Genomic DNA, 19,352 nt, shown 5'->3' with positions numbered 1-19,352 from the left:
GAAAAAAGAATCTAGTGCTGGGCTAATGTCGTCAAGGTGCTAAATGACAGAAGAAAACACAAAATTTCTCCTAAGATTCTTGATTTTAGGTGGTAGTTCAGGGTTTCCATGCATTGAAGCCAGTGAAAATAATAAGAGCAGTGCTGACATTCAGTGGGTTCGAATGGGTGAGTTGAAAACATTAAGAGTGTCTGTGAATGGATTAAAAACTAGCTGTGGAATTGAACTGATAGTCCCTTGCTGGACACTGTGAAAAAGTGGATTGCCTAAATGGCAATAATAGCATCTTCCTTCTGGAATAGAAAAGATGTTTTGGTTGAAAAGTAAGAATAGAAATCAATAAGGAGACAATTTTAGTTGCAGGAACAAGGGCAAGGCCCTTTCTCTTTTATTCTGCCTGGCTTCGATATTTTTAATGCCTTTTCCCACTGAATATCTGAATGCCATGCAGCCATCCAGTTACCTACATATCATCTGACCAAGGCATTGGGATTGTAAAGCTACGCTGAACCATTTCAAATACCAGACTACTAACCCTGAGTAAGGCCCAGGGAGCTTTGTGTTTTTGTAAAGTCTGTTTAATTACTGTATCATGTCCATGGACTCATAGTACCATTTCTTTAAGAAGTGATTATTTGGCTAATGATAAGACCTAGCTTTATATATTATACACAAGGAGGAATGTATTAATATGGTTCATAGTAGGAAATATGGGATTAGCCACCTTGATGTTGGAAAAGACATTTTATTAACAATACAAATTCACATGTTTAAAGCCCAATAAGCTCATCTCCACCACACTACTCTTAGATAAAAACATTAAACAAAATGAAGGGAAATAAAAATAAATGTGTTTAATTATATATTTTAAAGAAGTATAAAGTGGCAACATAATGCATTTAGTTAAATGTTTAATTTTTTCATTTTTGTGACATGATGGCTTAATATTTACACTCACATTCAAAGGAGTGTGACTATATGATACCACAACAAAATGTATTGCATAAGTTTTTTAGTCAGTGTGAGCTGTAGAGAAAAATGTCGCTCATACAATACACTTGTATTCATATACTCATTCATATTTATTCATTGGTATATACACTAATTATTCATTAGCTCACCTATAGAATAATCTTTTGTTGCTGGCACTACATGAGGCATTGCAGATATAAAATGAAGTTATAAAGTTCTTGTCTTCATGCAGGTCACAATCTAGTGCTACCAGAGTTATCCACCAAATCCTTTTTAATTCTTGGGGATATAATATAAAATTTTGCTTTGAGACTGGGTCCCCTATAAATTTTTTATATGATGTCTTGTTTGTTGATGCAGCCATGACATAACTTGATGGAATCTGACTATGTGTAACAGAGAAATGTCACAGGATGAGTCAATATCTTTTCTGTTAGTTGTCTAGTAGCTCTCTTAGCTACCTTGGGCACATTAAGATTTTAGCACTCATGAAAACTTGGGCAAAGATTCTGTTGGCTATCAGCACTTATTGGTTCTCTAAGCTAAGTAAAAGAGGGTAGGAGACATTGTGTAGAAATCTGGTTTAATGATTCCTATTTTCATGGAAAAATATTATTATTATTATTATTATTATTATTATTGAGAAGAAGGAAAAATCCTTGGCTTCACGATACTAATAATTATCTCTGATAAGAGTTTTGAATGAATGTGCTCAGTAACTTTACACAATGTTTACCTTCTTTCATGGAAATAAAATACTGGTTGAAGTGCTTATTCAAGTAGAAATATAACCAGTATAGCAGAATGTTAGTAGCTGCATTAAAATAATATTCATTTAGCCCTGAATGATTTATTGCAATTGTCATAGAGATGCAGCAGGTTTTGGGGTTTTAGCAGTGTGAAATAGTTTTGAAAGATGAAATTGGCACTTCATTACGCTTGATAAGAAAGGAATGATGCAATTACTCAGAAGAATTTTAATATATAGATCTAAGTATTTAAATTTTCTTTATTTTATCTCTAATGGAAGTGTAATGCAAAATTCAAATATTTATACTTGTAAGAAACCACATCATAAAACCATTTAAAAGATTTTTTCTTAATCAGAGAAATTGTGTTATTTTTGAAAAGTGTATTTCTGACCAATAAATTAAAAGGCAGGTTTTATATCTAACAATATATTTAAAAGTATAATAATTATTTTTATAAATATTTTTTTAATCACAGAATTAGACTATGTGGGGTTTTTTCTTGAAAATAGAAAGTGTAACTTGACCAGGTGGTGGCACAGTGGTTACATATTGGACTGGGACGTGGAGGACTCATATTCGAAACCCCAAGGTCACTGGCTTGAGCATGGGCTCATCTGGCTTTAGTGCGTGCTTCCCAGTTATAATGCGGGCTCACCAGCTTGAGTGCAGGATCATAGACATGACCCCATGCTCACTAGCTTGAGCCCAAAGGTCACTGGGTTGAAGCCCAAGGTCGCTGGCTTGATCAAGGGGTCACTAGCTCTGCTGGAGCCATCCAGTCAAGGCACATGTAAGAATGCAGTCAATGAACAACTATGGTGCTGTAATGAAGGATTGATGCTTTTCATCTCTTTCCCTTCAGTCTGTCTGTCCCTATCTGTTCCTCTCTGACTCTCTCTCTCTCTCTGTCTCTCTGTCTCTCTGTCACAAAAAAAACCCCAAAAACCAAAAAACAAAAAAACCACACAAGAAAATAGAAAGCATCTTTAAAGATAATATTCAACCCTTTCATTTTATGGATGATGAAACCAAGGCCTGAAAAGATTATAGCAGTTGCCACATAGCTATTTAAGTGTCAGGGTTGGTATCAAAAGCCAGTACCATCTCCTAGTCTAATGCCTTTCCAGTTGCTTTGGTTATGGATTGGTTTATTTGAAAGGAACATAAACATTCTCAAAGAGAGGGAGGATCACTTCAGCTTGTCCCAGGAAAAGGAGAATGGCTAGAAGTAACTTCAGCTAGTCCCACGGAAAGGAGAATGGCTGGAAGTAACTTCAGCTAGTCCCAGGGAAAGGAGAATGGCTGGAAGTAACTTCAGCTTGTCCCAGGGAAAGGAGAACGGCTGGAAGTAACTTCAGCTAGTCCCAGAGAAAGGAGAACGTCTGGAAGTAACTTCAGCTTGTCCCAGGGAAAGGAGAACGGCTGGAAGTAACTTCAGCTAGTCCCAGGGAAAGGAGAACGGCTGGAAGTAACTTCAGCTTGTCCCAGGGAATGGAGAACGGCTGGAAGTAACTTCAGCTTGTCCCAGGGAAAGGAGAACGGCTGGAAGTAACTTCAGCTAGTCCCAGGGAAAGGAGAACGGCTGGAAGTAACTTCAGCTTGTCCCAGGGAAAGGAGAACGGCTGGAAGTAACTTCAGCTAGTCCCAGGGAAAGGAGAACGGCTGGAAGTAACTTCAGCTTGTCCCAGGGAAAGGAGAACGGCTGGAAGTAACTTCAGCTAGTCCCAGGGAAAGGAGAACGGCTGGAAGTAACTTCAGCTAGTCCCAGGGAAAGGAGAACAGCTGGAAGTAACTTCAGCTAGTCCCAGGGAAAGGAGAATGGCTGGAAGTAGAGTCTATGTGTGCTCTTTCCTCCTGTCCACTCTGTTTCCACTGATTTCCTTTTTGGTCCTGTTTCCTTGGCAAGGCTCATAGCTTTTATGCCCTGAACATGCTAATTTGCAGACATAAGATTTGATTCTGAGCAGAGAAGCCACTTGCTCACAGGGTGATTTGTGTGAATTAGGCAACAGTGGCCCGCTAGGGGAATACAGCCATGGTGGCAGTGCACCACAGTAGCCAATGCCCCTAGCCTGCCTCTCCATGACCTACCATGCTCAGGCTGAACACTGTCTACCAAAGTTCTCTGTCTCCATTCTAATTTCTGACCTGCCCTATGTACGTTAAACTGTCTTAGTTTACAAGGTGGGAAGAACCTCTAACTTACCAGAAATAGTATGTTTGAGCAAGAGAAATAAGATATAGTTGAAATTCAATGTTAGGAACTCGTGGCCTTATGTTTGCCCTCTTTTTTGTGTGTGAATTTGATCTGCTGTTATAATTGTCATTCTAGGCCTCAAGCTATGAGAGGTTATGAACAGAGTTAACAACTTTAACCCGTACATCCAGGACAGTCTGCCTCCAGCTAAAGCACACAGACTAGTTGACTGCCAGCTTCATCCTTTTTGCATTGGCTTGCCTTTTGGTGCATTTTTAAAAACAGAATCTCACCAGAATACTGGATGTTTTGGTCACTTTGGACAAGCCCCATCTCACCAATTTAAAATGCAATGCTAACAATGCAGAGGAAGATTTTTTAGTTGAGTTAATATAGGCAGTTTCTTTCATTACCTATTTTATTGCAAATCCAGCAATAGACAATTTCTGAAATTGGGTTACTGAATTAAGCGACTTAAGAGTTTTATAATGGCCAGTAGAGATGGCACCCAGCAAACAGATTTGAGGCCGTTAAAAAGGTGTTGACCTCAGGTCCAAGCACTGCCTGCGGAGCATGGAAGAGGAGACACAATCTAAGGTGTCCCTTCAGGGCAGTAGGGAGATAATCAGCTCTAGCTAAAGATATACACATTGCTTCCTTGTAGGCCATCAGGTGTAGAAAAATAGCATGATATATATTGACAATGAAAGGGATCAGAATGTATTACCAAATATAGTCAGAAGAGACTAAATATGCAACTCTAGCATTTTATTTTGAACTGAGTTAAATCTAAATCACTAGATTTTCATAAACATTAAACATTCAAATATTATTATACTGACCTTTGTAGAAGAGACTTTTGAAAGAAAACTTAACTATCTCACTAAAGCAGGGTTGGCAAATTTGTTTAGATCAGCACATCCCTGTCTGTATCCTGGCAGAAATTTCTCAAAGAACCATTTTTCACTTTTGATTTACCCTGATCCTAGCCTCATAATCCTTCTCCTGGGAGCTACTAATTGCCTTTTAATTGGGCTTTGTACTAATGAAACCTGTTGGTCATTCCACTGGTAAACTAAACATCCTGAGAGCAGGCTTGCCATATTTATCTTTACATCTTAAAGCCAGAATATCATCTGCCCAAACTGACATTTAATATAGAGTTGGAAATAAAAAAGTAGTGCAAAGTTTCAAAAAAAAAAAGTTTTTCACAAGCAGATGGTTCTTGAAAGAAAATACACAGTGGCAAAAATTGCAAATAAAAATAAATTTAACATGTAATTTTAAAAATTTGAACAAATAATTTTTGACTAGATTTGCAAATTATTTTTTATTAAGTGAGAGGTATAGAGACAGAGACAGACTCCCACATGTACGCCAGATGGGATCTACTGAGGAAGCCCCTAACAGGAGATGATCTGCCCATCTGGGGCCTCTGCTCTATTGCTCAACAACAGAGCTATTTTAGTGCCTGAGGCGAGGCCAGGGAACCATCCTCAGTGCCATGGGCCAACTTGCTAAAACCATTAGAACCATGGCCGCAGGAAGGGAAAAGAGAGAGAGGGAGAGAGAGAGAGAGAGAGAGAGAGAGAGAAAGAGAGAGAGGGAGAGAGAGAGAGAGAGAGAAGAAGGAAGAGGAGGGGGACGGGTGGAGAAGTAGATTACTTCTCCTGTGTGCCCTGACTGGGAATCGAACCCAGGACTAACACATGCTGGGTCGACACTCTACTGCTGAGCCAACCAGCCAGGGCCTGGCAAATACTTTTTAAAAACTACTATTTAATGTTGGTGATATGAGGGGAAACAGGTACTGACATATATGGCTGATAAGAATATAACTTGCTATGTCCCCTGGAGGAATAGTTTATCAAAATCATAAAAACAAATACTTGGACTAGAAATGTCACCCATGAAAATTTACTTCATAAAAGTACACATTTGTGCAATTATTTAGCTGTAAGAAGTTTGTTGCGGTATAATATAAAAATAAACCCTCAGAAACAGCGTGTTACCAATAGTCAAGAACTGATTAAATAACATCTGATGGCCTCTCTTTATACTATTATTTATATCATTTACATATATGTCTAGTATGCAGATATGAACATTATATAAAATCATACCTATCACCATGGATAGATGTTTAATGTGTAATGTTAGGTGTAAAAACATGGATTGCAAACTATTTATTACCTGTGCTTTTATTTTATTTTTTATGTTTAAGTGTGTATGAGCACTTATACAAGGGTCTTAATATGAGGGTCTAGAAACTCTAACATGCTAATATTTGCTACCTCTTGACAAAAAAGATAATGGGACTGTTTTGTTTGTACATTTTCTTGTTTGTTTTAGCCCTGTATCTTTTTTTCTCTCCAATTACCATGAATTATTTCAAAAAAAGTAAATTTTTATATTAAAAAATTGCTTCGTTGGCCCTGGCCAGTTGGCTCAGCGGTAGAGCGTCGGCCTGGCGTGCGGGGGACCGGGGTTCGATTCCCGGCCAGGGCACATAGGAGAAGCGCCCATTTGCTTCTCAACCCCCCCCCCCCTTCCTCTCTGTCTCTCTCTTCCCCTCCCGCAGCCAAGGCTCCATTGGAGCAAAGATGGCTCCTTGGCCTCTGCCCCAGGTGCTAGAGTGGCTCTGGTCACCGCAGAGTGATGCCCTGGAGGGGCAGAGCATCGCCCCCTGGAGGGCAGAGCGTCGCCCCCTGGTGGGCATGCCGGGTGGATCCCGGTCGGGCGCATGCGGGAGTCTGTCTGACTGTCTCTCCCCGTTTCCAGCTTCAGAAAAATACAAAAAAAAAAAAAATTGCTTCGTAGAGGAATATTTTTTTCTAATATAGTCTCTAATAGTAAAGACATTTCAAAATCTTCTATTGTTTTAAAAATAGTAATTTTAGTATTTAGACGAACCCTTGCTAAGGACTTTAGTGTAGGCACTCGAGAGTTCATCTTCAATCTGGTCCTCTGCTCGCTCATTGTTTTCTTCTCTCACTCTTCCTCTCTACCTAAATTCTTAATCTCTCCCTCATTAAAACACTGATGGGGAAAAAATGACAGAAATCTTATGAGTGGTTTGTTATAGAAGGCAAATAGAAGACAATTATATTTTGTGTAGTATCTCAGTGTTCTTTTTTAATTATAAAAATTATATATACTTGTTTATTATCCAAAAAATTTGAAATTACAACACATTTTAAGGGTCTGAAAAATGCTATAATGTGAAATACTTAAACCAAGTATCAGTTCTTGTTTTTCTACACATTATATTTTATATGTAGTTACAATCATGTCCTTGACACAAGTATATGTTTTATTCTTCCTAACAGAAATGTGCCTTAGGTATTTTTTCAAAGACCTCTTTTTTTTAAATGTAGCTGCTATGCCAAACCAATGTGTTTCCCATTTGTTCTTTCACTTAGTGACACTTTTGAATACCTACCATGTACTTACTAGGTGCAAGGTGTCATGATAGAGAGGCTAAGCATGATACCTGCCCTTATGGAATTGTCCAGTGAGGCACACATGCATCGCTTACTCCACTTTAGATTTAATAAACAACATAAGCAGTAACTGGAAAGTGAAGTACCGGCATGAATGGGGTCACACAATGAGCAGTAACTGCCTGTGCTCAATATGACCCTTAGTCACAGTCTTTATTATTCCTTCATGTCCACTAACTGCATTTTCTCTCCTATGGGAGAATAATAGGATTAACAAATCATGATTATTTTTTCTTATCAGGCAAGTCTTACTAAAATAAATAAGCTCTTTACCACCCAAATTAACAAGTTAAAACAAACAAACAAACAAAACAACCCATGGGATGTTTTCAAATTCATCTGCCCATCATAGTTATTTTTTGTATATTTATTAAAGAACAGAAGAAAATATTTTTTTAGCTTTTTTTTATAGCGAGCAAGAGAGAGATACAGAGAGGGACAGATAGGGACAGACAGACAGGAAGGGAAAGAGATGAGAAGCATCATTTCTTTTGTGGCACCTTAGTTGTTCATTGATTGCTTTCTCATATGTTCCTTGACAGGGGGCTACCACTGAGCTAGTGACCCTTACTCAAGTCTGCAACCTTGTGCTCAAGCGAGCAGCCATGGGGTCATGTCTGTGATCCCACATTTAAACCAGTGACCCCACACTGGGGTTTCAAACCTGGGTACTTTACTTTCCAGCACAAAGCTCTGTCTACTGCACCACTGCCTGGTCAGGCACGGAAAGGCATCTTTACATTAAATAAGTCTCAAATAAAGTGATCAGAGACGATTTTCAAATGTTCAGAGACCAAGACACAGCAGGAACTGACCACGGAGAAGGATTCCCCTCATTCTGTTTTGCGTGTTTCCCTCAGTTGCTCTACCTGGGAGGTCTGGCTGAGACATCCGGGCAGAGACCAGAGTAACTACAATAGTGGGAGCTCTCAGAAGGTTCAGAACAGTGGCTATGGAGCAAATAGTGTGAAAGTATTTTAACATTTTAACAACTGATACGACAGAGTAAGCCCTGGAGGAAATATATCAGAAGACTGCAGTGACTTCTGCTCTGGGGAAGGACATAATATAATGGTCACAACAGCTCTCCTTTCCCAACAGAACCCTGTCTGTGGCTGATATCTGCTAAGCTTATGAAGTTGGAAACTCCAGGTCTATTTGGCCAATTAAAGAGGAAAGAGGGAGAAATTCCATGTTCAGAGGAGTAAAATCATATGTAGACACTAGAGGAATGCTGCTTAAATGTTGTTGAGATAGAGAGAAAAGAGGAGAGGCCAGTAGAATAACACTGTGGCTGGATGTGATTAATTTGGAAATCTGAAATACCTGTTTACTTTAAAAAGTTCAGAAGAAAGTGTCATCTTATTTCAACCACGTTCATAGGAAAGCAGAATATGAACTTTAAATGCATATGGTAGCATTTTTAATAGTTTATTTTCCTCTTTTAGCTTTCCTTGCTGGAAAAAGCTGGATTTGGAGGTGTCCTTCTATATATTGACCCTTGTGATTTACCAAAGACTGCAAATCCTACCTATGACTCCTTCATGGTGTCACTGAATCCAGGAGGAGACCCTTCTACACCTGGTTATCCAAGTGTCGGTAAGTTCATTGATAATCTTCATCATTCTTGTAAGCATGACGAGGTTGCAATTTATAAGAATGAGCTCCTCCAACTAAACAAGGAATAGTAAAGTCAAAGAATTCTTACCACACCATATTTTTTAAAAAAAATTTTTACTTTCTCAAATTATAGCCTAGTCATTTGTTAGAATAAAGATTTTTAAAGTCTCTAATAGATTTTTTGTCTTAATAAATTACAATATCAAAAACAAAGGAAAAACGTATTTTATATATTATTACTGATTGACTACATATTAACACCCTGAGTGATGGTGTTTCCACATAGGTGAGAAACATGTACAGATACTGAGAACTATGACATGTCTGCAGCTTTGACGTAGCTGTAATTACTTAAGTCCTGAGTGTGTGGGTGCACATAGTAAAGTTAGATAAATAAAAAAAGTAGAGAGAAATGATGCTTGGAAGAGTGGAGTCACTGTGAGCATATTGCGCGGCTCCCTGTGAGAAGGGGTCATTGTGGGTTAGCCACTCTCTGGCAGTGCAGAGGAAGCCATCTTCACTCCAACTCTCCTCCTCTTTCCCTGTAAACTCTGTTCAGTGATAGTGAGGGGCATGTGGCCTAGAGAAGACAACTGTGCTTTTGGCAGATTCTCACTGCATTATTGAGTTTCTGTCCAGTGTGCCATTGACAGATAGTGCATTTATACAAACTCGGCTGAGGAAAAGCTCTTTGAACTGTCTTCCATATACTAAACCGTTACTCATGAGATTTCAGTGAATAATTAAACAAACAAAAAAAATGCAATTATTTATGTGTTCTGCCAATATTTTCCTTGTTCTCAACAAATATCACAAAAAACTTTATTAATTATCTCACTCAAGGCCAGCTATTCTGACTTTACTAATTAATCAACAACTTTCTCCAAGAAAGAAGTAAATTGAGTTATGATTTATAACATGGTTTTTTGAGAGAGTCTACTGATTACTGTTTTATTTTCTGAAATACCCTTTAATCCATGTAAGAATTTTATCTGGGACATCATTGATCTCTACTTGGATTACTCTGCTGTCTCATTATTACAATTTTGAAATTAAAATTAGGAGGTGTTCATCTATAATTTCCAGGTATCATCAAAAACATCAGCCCAGCTTTCTTATTTGCAAATGTTTAAACGTCCCTAGGTTGGACTGTTTCAGCTTCAGGAGGTAGCACCTGGCAGCTAGGTCCTGGTGACAAATCAATGAGCTGCAATACTACGGAAGAGTAGATAACTTGTGAATACTCTGCTTAAGTTGGCAAATTGCCCAGTTGGCAACATTTACTCCCCTCCCCCCCCGGAAGTGAGAAGCGGGTCAGGAGGCAGGCAGACAGACTCCCGCATGCGCCTGAACAGGATCCACCCGGCATGCCCACCAGGGGGCGAGGCTTGGTCCATCAGGGGCATTGTTCTGTTGCAACCAGAGCCATTCTAGCACCTGAGGTGGAGGCTGTGGAACCATCCTCAGTGCCCGGGGCCAACTTTGTCCCAATGAAGCCTTGGCTACAGGAGGGGAAGAGAGAGACAGAGAGAAAGGAGAGGGGGAAGGGTGGAGAAGCAGATGGGCGCTTCTCCTGTGTGCCCTGGCCGAAAATCGAACCTGGGAAATCCGGCAACATTATTTTCCCCCAAGTTGTTTCATAAATGTGGAATTCCGTCTTATGTAGTTGGCTTGTCTTGGCAAACTCAGCATGCTTTTTTTCCTTTTATTTTTAAATCATATCTACTCACCAAAAAGTTGCAAATACAGTGAATCTGTGTACACTTATCCCAGTGTCTTCTAAAGTTAACATCTTACATAAGATAATATGTACAATTACCAAAGTCATAGAATGAGCATTGATACAATGCTGCTAATTATAGACTCTTTTTTTTCCCAAATTCCCCCAATTCTCTCACTATTTTATTCTGCTATAATATCCAATCCAGAGTTCCATATTGTATTTAGTTGCCTTATTTTCTTAATCCTCTCCAATCTGAAGTCTTTCCTCTAATACCTTGACCCTTTCCTTTTTTTTCAAAGTGAGAGGAGGACAGATAGAGAGACTGACTCCCACATGTATCCCAACTGGGATCCCCTTGGTAAGCCCTTCTGGGGCAGATGCTCAAATCAACCAAGCTATCCTCGGTGCCTGGGGCAATGCTCAATCCATTCAAGCCAATGGCTGTGGAACAGGAAGGGGGAGAGGGAAGGGAAGAAAAGCAAATGGTTGCTTCTTCTTTGTGTTCTGATCAGGAATCAAACCTGGGACATCCATATGCCAGGTAATGCTTTATCCACTGAGTCAACTGGCCAGGGCCTACCTTGACCCTTTCAAGAACACAGATAGTTGATTTTGTAGAAGTCCTTCCATTGAGCTTGCCCAGTATTTTCTAATGATTATATTGTGGTTATACATTTTTGGCAGGGCTATGCTGAAGAGATGTGCCCTTCTTATTGTCTTATATGAGTCTGCACACACAGTGCATATGTCTCATGATACTAACTTTAATCCCTTTGTCATGGTGATATCTGACAGTTCTTTTCTGATGCATGTTACTATCTTTTTCTTTTATAATTAAGGAATGTTTTCTGGAGAGATATTATGAGACTACATAAACATTCTCTTTCTTATCATACTTATTATACTTTAACCCATGAATGTCAGCATCGATCCATGGTTCTTGTCTATTACAATTATTATTGTATTTGCCAAAGGATGATTTTCTGTTTCCATCATTTCTTTTTTTTTTTTTTTTTTTTTTTTTTACAGAAACAGAGTGAGAGTAAGAGAGAGGGATAGATAGGAACAGACAGATAGGAACGAAGAGAGATGAGAAGCATCAATCATTGGTTTTTTGTTGTGACACCTTAGTTGTTCATTGATTGCTTTCTCAGATGTGCCTTGACCGTGGGGCTATAGCAGACCGAGTAACCCCTTGCTCGAGTCAGTGACCTTGGGTCCAAGCTGGTGAGCTTTGCTCAAACCAGATGAGCCTGTGCTCAAGCTGGTGACCTCGTGGTCTCAAACCTGGGTCCTCTGCATCTCATTCCAATGCTCTATCCACTGCGCCACTGCCTGGTCAGGCTGTTTCCATCATTTCTTTAGAATATTATTTTAAAAATATTTTTATGACATGAGTAGTCTTACTTGCTGCCTATGTTCTTAAGCAAAGATCCATAACTAATCAGTTTGGGCAAAATATAAATTTGAATTTTTAGATTCAGTGACAAAATATCAGTTCAATAAATGATGCTATCTGCTATATTACTCATGTACTTATAGAGGACTCACATAAAAAAAAACAACTCTTTTACAAGTATAATGCCAGTGAGGAGAAGAAAGGACCTCTTTTGTATATACAAATATATAACACACAGGAAAAGAAAAGATATAACCTATTATATTTCTCTTTTTGCCCTGGATGCTAAGAATTTCTCATCACTGTGACTTATATTTGTTTCTAATTTCTTTATCCCTCCTCATTGAAATGTTCTTAAATCTCTGTGTCTTACACTTTTATTCACATTAAAAAAATAATGTAAACTTCCTCAATATTTTGGAGAGGGGAGTGAAAAGAAAGAGAAGGCTGATTATGAATTGTAAATAAAAGCTACAAATGATAATTTGTTCACAATGAACAATAGTATCTGATTTAACTCTTTTAAGAATCATCAGGTAAGAATTAATATAAAATTACCTCATTTTCCAGTTTTAGAAACTTTGTTTTTTTAACTAATTTAAGAATGATTAAGTTCTGTAGAAGTAGTAAGCAGTATAGAATGACAAAAATCCAAGGTGTTTTTTGTTTATTTATTTTTAATAAATGCATAGTAAATAGAATATTATAATGACTCTCTATATGCGTCATTCAGCTTCATTAGCTATATTCAGTTTATCAGGGGATGATTTGTCTATATATCTCCTTACACCTCTTGCCATTTTTCCAGATAAAATTCACATACACTAAAATGCACACATTTTTTTTTCTTTGTATTTTTCTGAAGTTGGAAACGGAGAGAGACAGTCAGATTCCCGCATGCGCCCCACCGGGATCACGCCCACCAGGGGCGATGCTCTGCCCCTCCGGGGCGTCGCTCTGCCGAGACCAGAGCCACTCTAGCGCCTGGGGCAGAGGCCAAGGAGCCATCCCCAGTGCCCGGGCCATCTTTGCTCCAATGGAGCCTTGGCTGCGGGAGGGGAAGAGAGAGACAGAGAGGAAGGAAGGGGGGTGGAGAAGCAAATGGGTGCTTCTTCTATGTGCCCTGGCCGGGAATCGAACCCGGGTCCCCCGCACACCAGGCCGACGCTCTACCGCTGAGCCAACCGGCCAGGACCATAAAATGCACACATTTTAACTGACAAAAGAACACATCCATGTAATCTTCGTGCCTATTTAGCTGTAAACCATTTTAATTATCTTTGAAAGTTCTGAGTCTGTTCAGAGTCATTCCCCATCACTAACCCTAGCTAACTACCATTCTTACTTTTATAATAATACAAAAATTTAAGCCTGACCTGTGGTGATGCAGTGGATAAAGCATCAACCTGGAATTCTGAGGTCACCTGTTCAAAACCATGGGCTTGCCTGGTCAAGGTACATATGGAAGTTGATGCTTCCTGAAAAATTTAGAACATCATAAAAATAGAAACATGAAATATGTATGTATCCTGTGCAGGTTACTTTTCTCAGAATAATGTCTGCAATGTTGGTTCATGGGGGCAAGGAGCAGTAGATCATTCCTTTTGATTGCTTAGAAGTGTACCACAATTTTTGTATTCATTTACGCGTTTTTTTAAACAAGAATTCTGATTCGTTCTTCTAACAACATGTCATCCAAATGGGTTGCCCAAAAAAGATACAGGAACTTCCTATAAGATAGTTCTGCTCAGTAAATCTTATTGCATATCCAAACAGTTCTTATTGTAGAATCAGAGCAAAAAATAAAAAAAATTAAATAACCTTTGCTCGTATTACACAACAAAGAATGTCTTATCATTCTTTTAACAAATAAAAAAGTCTTTAACTTAATTCGACCTATTAGTTACCTTTTTTGAGGCTTATTTTCTTCAAAATAAAAAATAAAAAAGAGAATATCTATACTTTTATATCTATACTTCAGAGAGTATTAGTGAGGAAATGCAAAATCTCAAGCTCCAACCCAGACTGATATAGGAACTCTGAAAGATGGGCTCAAATATCTATGTTCTGACTTTTCAGATAATTCTGATGCAACTGACTTCTGAGAACCCCTAAACTACAGAAATATATTCTTTATATACCACTTCTGAATTGGATCATTGGGACTACTGACCTAAACTGTGTGACCTCATGTTGCTGGTCTTTTGGCATATTGTATTGCTGACTTACATTTTGCTGCCTCCAGCTCAATCAGGATTTGGGAACTTGTGTGTGTTTTAGATTCTCAACCCAATTTTTGTCATCAGTAGGTTCTCATTAAATATTTGTTGACTGAAAAACTTGCTTTGTTAACATGACTACTTTTCTTTGATGATTCTTATCCTGGACTATACCTTGATTTTAATTGATCTAATTAAAATTTCTTTTTAAAATATTTGTATAAGCACTTAACCCATAACAGGTTTGTTTACAAAACATATGCTTTGTTCTCCTTAAATACTTTTTTTTTAAGTAGAGGAGGGGAAATAATGCTGCAGATTCCTGCATGTGCCCCAACTGGGATCTTCTGGGCAATGCCACCTGGGACCAATGCTTGAGTACCAAGCTATTTTTAGTGCCTGGGGCTGACTCACTTGGACCAATCGAGTTATACTTAGTGCCCGGAGCCACACTAGAACTAATCAAGCTACTGGCTGCAGGAGAGAAGAGGGAGAGAAAGTGAAAAGGGAGGCAGGAAAATGGAGAAGCAAATGTTCACTTTTCCTGTGTGCCCTAATTGAGAATCGAAACTTGACGTTCATATGTTGGACTGATGCTCTATCCACTGAGCAACTGGCCAAGGCCCTTAAATACTTCTGTTAAGTTTCTCACATCTCTTCTGCCACTCAGAATAGCAGAAAATACACTGCTTCATTTTGAAATTGTAATTAAGATATTAGAATATCAAGAATCTAATCTAGTCTTTTAATTTCTTTGCTAATTTATCAAATATGTCTAAGATTAAATGTTTAAAACAGGGGTAGTCAATCTTTTTATACCTACCACCCACTTTTGTATCCCTGTCAGTAGTAAAATTTTCTAACCACCCTCCAGTTCCATAGTAATGGTGATTTATAAAGTAGGGAAGTAACTTTACTTTATAAAATTTATAAAGCAGAGTTACAGCAAGTTAAAGCATATAATAATAATTACTTACCAAGTACTTTATGTTGGATTTTCGCTAAGTTTGGCAGAATAAATCTTTATAAAACAACTCACTATAGTTAAATCTATCTTTTTATTTATTTGGTTGCTCTGCTACCACCCACCATGAAAGCTGGAATGCCCACTAGTGGGCAGTAGGGACCAGGTTGACTACCACTGGTTTAAAATATCAAAAATTTTACCCTAACTGCTTTCACCAACTTGTTACATTAAATTATGATCCAAGTAAATCTCATCTAGAATCATATATAATTTTAAAAATTATAACAGGCATATAGCCCAATTCTATCTTCAGACTTGAACCACACGTAACTTGAACATGATTAGCTAAGCACTCAAATAAATAAGGCATAAAAACTGATATTTACAGTAATTGGTCCTAATTATAGCACCAGCAGTCAGTTATAATCCAGATATACTTAACCTAAACTTTCAATCAAGCAGCTACACAGCATAAGTCTCAAAACAAAGAAGTAATCAGAAAGATATGAGGCGAGCATAACAGTAAGGAGGTGAGAAATAGATATTTTTAAGAAGTATTTAGCTTATGTGGAAAAATGAAAAAAAATCTTTTCTAATTTTTAAGCATTAAGATTGTCTTATATCTGAAGAACTAGAAATAATAATAGGAACTATAATTCCTCTCCATATATTTCTTTTAATAATTTACATTCTGAAGTTCTGCTGGCTGCAGAGTTTATTTTAATTTCAGTGCCATCTCCAGATAACTGCTTAGCTAATCTATGGACTACTATATAGTTAGTTGAAATTCACGATATTTACTTTCCTTGACTTAGACTAAATTCTCCTTATATCTTATTTCCTGAAATGCATCCTGACCTAAATCTTTGTGTCTATGGCCTTTTCTCTATTTGTAATACTTTTCTTTCTTTGTTTCTTTTTTGTTTCTTTCTTTGTTTCTTTCTTTTCTTTCTTTCTTTCTTTCTGTCTTTCTTTCTTTCTTTCTTTCTTTCTTTCTTTCTTTCTTTCTTTCTTTCTTTCTTTTCTCTTTATTTCTTTGTTTTAAATACTGGAGAGGAAAGCCAGTCATTTTGGTGGTTTTACTCTAATGAAGGGTAACGACACAGTTTATTTAATAATCCCAGTGTTACAATTCAGTGGATCTGTGTGTTGTTTATCTACTGTCTTTTCAACATCATCTCTGCCAACCAAAACCATTTAAAAAATAAAGAATATCACTGTAATTTGTGAAAATTCTTCACTAGGTATTCTTGGTTCAGTTACCTGGACAAATGTTGAAAGACTGACTGAGTTGGCGCTAAATCAGTTGAGACAATATTAAACTGTTCCCTGACTAGGACAGCAGAAAATATAAATATATGCCTAGTTGTTAAAGCAAATTCTAGATATTAACTGTATGAAATGCCTTGTCATTTGGTTAGAAAAAAATAAAGTGTCTGTATTTGTATTTTTACTGTAACTGGTGCTTCTTGTATGTGTCCTGAAGAGTTCAGATTTATGTGAGATGTTGTTCAAGTAAATTCTTTGAACCATTTATAGAGTTGCCCATTGTTAAGCTATTCGATTTTTTTTCAGAAAGTTTAATTCATAACATATTGAGACTTATTTAAAGTCACACTGTTCCTTTCAAAAATATAAATTTTGTTTTGAAATACAATTTTATTTGTATGTTCTTTTTGATCTCAAACAGGAAAATTTTCAATTGATTGTTGAAACATCTAAGATTATATCCTTTTTTTGTTTGTTTGTTTGTTTGTTTTTGCATGTCACTAACCCAGTGACTGACTATGCCATAGGGGGGCCACAGTCAGTGAATAAGGTCAGCAGTTCACTCTTCGAGGACTCTAGCGCACTAAGCCAATAGTTGATACCCAAGCATGACGCTAGCTTCAGTTAAGATTATATATCCTTTTAAAGAACACTTTTGAATGACTTATTCATAGAAATGTGTGTCATGTAGTACATTAGTCACTTAGAATGTTATTATGGTACTGGAAGGTCATTATTTTAAATTAAACACATACTCTCTCTGTCTAGGCATCAAAGTTTCCACAGAAGTCTATTGTCATTTTAAGAGTATGCTAAAATCTACTGCTTAGAAAGAAAGTAATTCATTAATACATTTCCATTACAATGAATAAAATGTTAATGAACAAAAATCAACTGAGTAAATTTAAAAATCTAATTGCTTTATTGAATGATTTACAAATTGCAGTGTCCCTAAAAAATAGAGGGGTGCTCTGAGAATTACAATATAGAAGGTTTTTATCAGTAGAACCTGGATAGCATAAGTTATTAGTAAAACAAAAATTTTCTTTCAGGCAAGATCACCTTTGGGGGGGCGGGGAAGGAACTGGAGTTCTAATCAAGTAGCTACCTCACTATTGTCCATCAGGAAATTCAGGACTGAGTGGTTGAAGGTCACATTCTTAGGAACGACCTAAACTTGAATTAAGTCTGGTTTGCTGTTGTAGGTGCAAACAATCCCCCCTTGAGATGGCTGTTTCTTTTTACTATTTTTTCATTTATAATTTTCAATTACATTCTACATTCAATATTATATTAGTTTCAGGTATACAGCATTGTGGTTAGACATTCATATAACTTACGAAGCAATCACCCTAACAAGTCTATCACCCACCTCGTACCGCACATAGTCATTACAATATTATTGACCATATTCCCTGCGTTGTACTTTGCGTCCTTATGACCACTTTATATCTGCCCAATTGTGCTTCTCAATCGCTTAATTTTTAACATCTTTTCATATGTTTGTTGGCCATATGTCTGTCCTCTTTCCAGAACTGTCCATTCAGGCCCTCTGCCCAATAATGTGGAGAGCTAAAAAATAAACCCATGCCTGTATGGTCAATTAATCTAAGACACAGGAAGCAAGATACACAGTGGGATCAAGATAGTATCTTCAATAAATGGTATTGGGAAAACTAGACAGATACATGTGAAAAAGTAAAACTAAAGCACTTTCTTACAACATACACAATAATAAACTCAAAATGGATTAAAGACTTACAATGTAAGAGCTAAAACTTTAAAATTCCTAAACTCTGACATTGTTTGTTGCAATACTTTCCTGGATATATCTCCTCAGGCAAGGGAAACAAAGAAAAAATTAAACAAATGGGTCTATCAAACTAATGCGTTTTGCACAGCAAAAGAAACCATCAAAAACAATGAAAAGACAACTTACTGAATGAAAGAAGATATTCTCCAATGATATATCCCATAAGGATATCCCATTACATCCAAAATTTGTAAATAACTCGTATAACTTACCATTTAAAAAACACTCATCTTTTTAAAAATAATAAGAACCTAATTGAAAAAATAAAATGTTTTACATTTTTATAGCAGATTCTTCTTGATCTTATTAGATTTTTTGAAAGAACAGCTTTTACTATCCCATTTTAGAGATAAGTAAATTGATTCTTAAAGAAACTGAGCCTTAATCAAAGTGACTTGACTAACAACCAGTAGTTAAATCCCAAGTTTCTTAACTTCCAACCTAATAAATATTTCACCAGTATTTGTTTTGCTTCCACCATACAATGGAAATAACTAAGATTTATGAACATAAGTTGCATTTGGCCTGATATCAGCAGACAAATTATCTAAGTTTAAATGCTGAACAAAGTTTGGCTTCAGTTTTGTTTTTCTCCTACTTTCAGCATATGCTTCAGGGTACTGTTAAAGGTGAAATATAATGGTAAAATTATAAAGCTTGCCTACAGGTTTAGACTGTATCAATATGAAATTAGAACAAATTTAGAGTGAATCATCTGCTTCTGAAGTACAGTTTTGTACTTTTACTTATGGAAATAGAAATTGCATATAACAAAATAAATAAATTGAATAATTAATTAAGTTGTGAGAAAAAAAACAAGAATAAAATTACCTTTTTTATTTTTTAACCATAAAATTATGTAGATTATTCTTGTGAAATATATTCAGAATATTGTTATTTCCCCAACTGTATAAACCT

The 19,352-nt window shown here is 37.0% G+C and overlaps 1 protein-coding gene and 1 non-coding gene across 7 annotated transcripts in view; one reads left to right on the top strand and one right to left on the bottom strand.

The window, feature by feature from the left end:
• Positions 1–19,352, top strand: part of NAALADL2 (N-acetylated alpha-linked acidic dipeptidase like 2) — a 1,182,199-nt gene that overhangs the window by 603,790 nt on the left and 559,057 nt on the right. For all 6 annotated transcript variants that reach the window (XM_066241017.1, XM_066241013.1, XM_066241011.1 and 3 more), the window contains one exon: positions 8,873–9,023. In XM_066241017.1, the coding sequence (XP_066097114.1) occupies positions 8,873–9,023 (151 nt within the window). The remainder of the gene's footprint in view (positions 1–8,872; positions 9,024–19,352) is intronic.
• LOC136312382 (small nucleolar RNA SNORA3/SNORA45 family) lies at positions 17,114–17,246 on the bottom strand. Its single transcript, XR_010726974.1, has one exon. It is a non-coding gene; the product is annotated as a small nucleolar RNA SNORA3/SNORA45 family (small nucleolar RNA).

This window comes from Saccopteryx bilineata, chromosome 8 (genome assembly GCF_036850765.1).
Source record: "Saccopteryx bilineata isolate mSacBil1 chromosome 8, mSacBil1_pri_phased_curated, whole genome shotgun sequence".
Taxonomy (NCBI): Eukaryota; Metazoa; Chordata; class Mammalia; order Chiroptera; family Emballonuridae; genus Saccopteryx; species Saccopteryx bilineata.
Note: the sequence above shows the minus strand (reverse complement) of the source record. Positions and strands in the feature narration are given on the sequence as shown.